The sequence below is a fragment of the Octopus bimaculoides genome, chromosome 11, assembly GCF_046866305.1.
Source record: "Octopus bimaculoides isolate indiv1 chromosome 11, ASM4686630v1, whole genome shotgun sequence".
Taxonomy (NCBI): Eukaryota; Metazoa; Mollusca; class Cephalopoda; order Octopoda; family Octopodidae; genus Octopus; species Octopus bimaculoides.
In genome coordinates this window covers 76,681,969-76,683,892 of record NC_142938.1, presented here as the reverse complement: position 1 = coordinate 76,683,892, position 1,924 = coordinate 76,681,969, and the positions used below count along the sequence as shown (strand labels likewise).

The 1,924-nt window shown below is 33.2% G+C and overlaps 1 protein-coding gene across 4 annotated transcripts in view; it reads right to left on the bottom strand.

The window, feature by feature from the left end:
* The window catches only part of LOC106873685 (SRSF protein kinase 1), a 269,109-nt gene extending 268,141 nt beyond the window's left edge, over positions 1-968 (bottom strand). For 3 of the 4 annotated variants that reach the window (XM_089360393.1, XM_052971936.2, XM_052971939.2), the window contains exon 1: positions 636-920. In XM_089360393.1, the coding sequence (XP_089216519.1) occupies positions 636-675 (40 nt within the window). In that variant the 5' untranslated portion in view covers positions 676-920. Of the gene's footprint in view, positions 1-635 lie in introns of all 4 variants that reach the window. The other variant, XM_089360399.1, reaches the window with a different exon arrangement.
* Positions 969-1,924: the final 956 nt, after the last annotated feature.

Sequence of the window (1,924 nt, the reverse complement as noted above, 5' to 3'; positions counted from 1 at the left end):
GGAGGAGGTGAGTCAGTTAGATTGACCCCAGTGTTTAGCTGGTGGTTAGTCTGTCAACCCTGAAAGGATGAGAGGGAAAGTTGGCGCCAGTGGCATTTGAACTCAAAACATAAAGACAGATGAAATGGCACCAAGCAATTTAGCTGGCACGGCACCGATTCTGACAATAATAATAATAACAACAATGTTTTCTTTATTAAGCGTTAAGGGCTGACAATCACATTGACGACCACCACTACGAACATTTACAACCCGGCCTCCCCACAACAAATAACAGCCAAATCCTCACCCAAGACCACAACAATAACAACAACAGCAATAATAATAATAATAATAACAACAACACCAACAACAGTAATGATAGTAATAATAATAATAATAATAATAATAATAATAATAATAATAATAATAATAATAATAATGATGGTAAGTAATAGTAAATACAAGTGCAAAATGTGGAGTAAGTTATATAGTCGAAGAATTTTAAGTGTCAATCTAAAAGAGAATATCTTGTGAGAGAACGTTAAGTATAAATATAAGAATGGATGTTGATATAGAAATAGAGAAGTAAAGAATTTACTTGGCAAAAATGAAATGCACTGCTTATAATTCAAAGTGAAGTTCTTTGAACTTACCCGAAAATGTTTGGTATACAATGTTAACTAACGGTTTCATGTTTGATACTAATAGTCGTCGATAACCGGTTTAGTACGGACTATGAGTTTAGTACTGACTATGGCAGAGGTAAAGCTAAACAGACAGAGTGTGTGTATATATATGACTAAGTCGTCACCGTTCTTGCTGTTGTTGTCATCAATGCCAGCATCATCAGCATCACCATCATTGCCATCATCATCATCATCATCATCATCGGTATCTTTATGGTCGTCGTCGTCGTCGTTGCTGTCGTCGTTGTAGACACCGATGTTATTATTATTGTCATTGGTGTTGTTACTAACAATTTTATTATTATTATTATTATTATTATTATTATTATTATTATTATTATTATTATTGTTATTATTATTATTTTTGTTACATGTTTCTTTTTGTTGCTGTTGTTTTTGCTGTTGTTGTTGCTACTCTACTACAGATGCCTAGGTGGTTGTATAGTCTAGTCAAAAGAAGTCTAATTGTTCTCAGGTGTCATAAAAAAAAGAAAGAAAAGAAAAAAGGAAGGAGGGAATGAAGAAAGGAAGGCAAGATGTATATGAGTACAAATACACACCATGCACTTAAGCACTCACATATACTTATATATATATATATATACATAAGTATATATACATATATATACATAGGTATATATATATACTCATATATATATATATATGAAACTATATATGTATGTATATGTATCTATATCTATCTATCTATATCTCTCTCTCTCTCTCACTCTCTCTCTCTCCTCTCTCTCTCTCTCTCTCTCTCTCTCTCTATATATATATATATATATATATATATATATACACACACACACATATATATATATATATATATATATATATATATATACACACACACATATATATATGTATTTGTAATACACACACATACATACATACATACATACATACATACATACATACGTACATACGTACATACGTACATACATACATACATACAGACAGACAGACATATATATAGATATCATCATCATCATCCTCCACCCGCTTTCCATACTGGTTGGATATGCATGTATATAAACACACACACACACGCACGCACACACGCACGCACACGCACACGCACACGCACACACACACACTCGCACACGCACATGCACACACACACACACACACACACACATACAGACAAGGAAATATACACCTACGTAATGCTCCAAAATAAACACCAAGCATATTCACGTAACACTCAGGTGGATTACGAGAAGGAAATCTATCTTCTGTGAGTGTCTTCACAG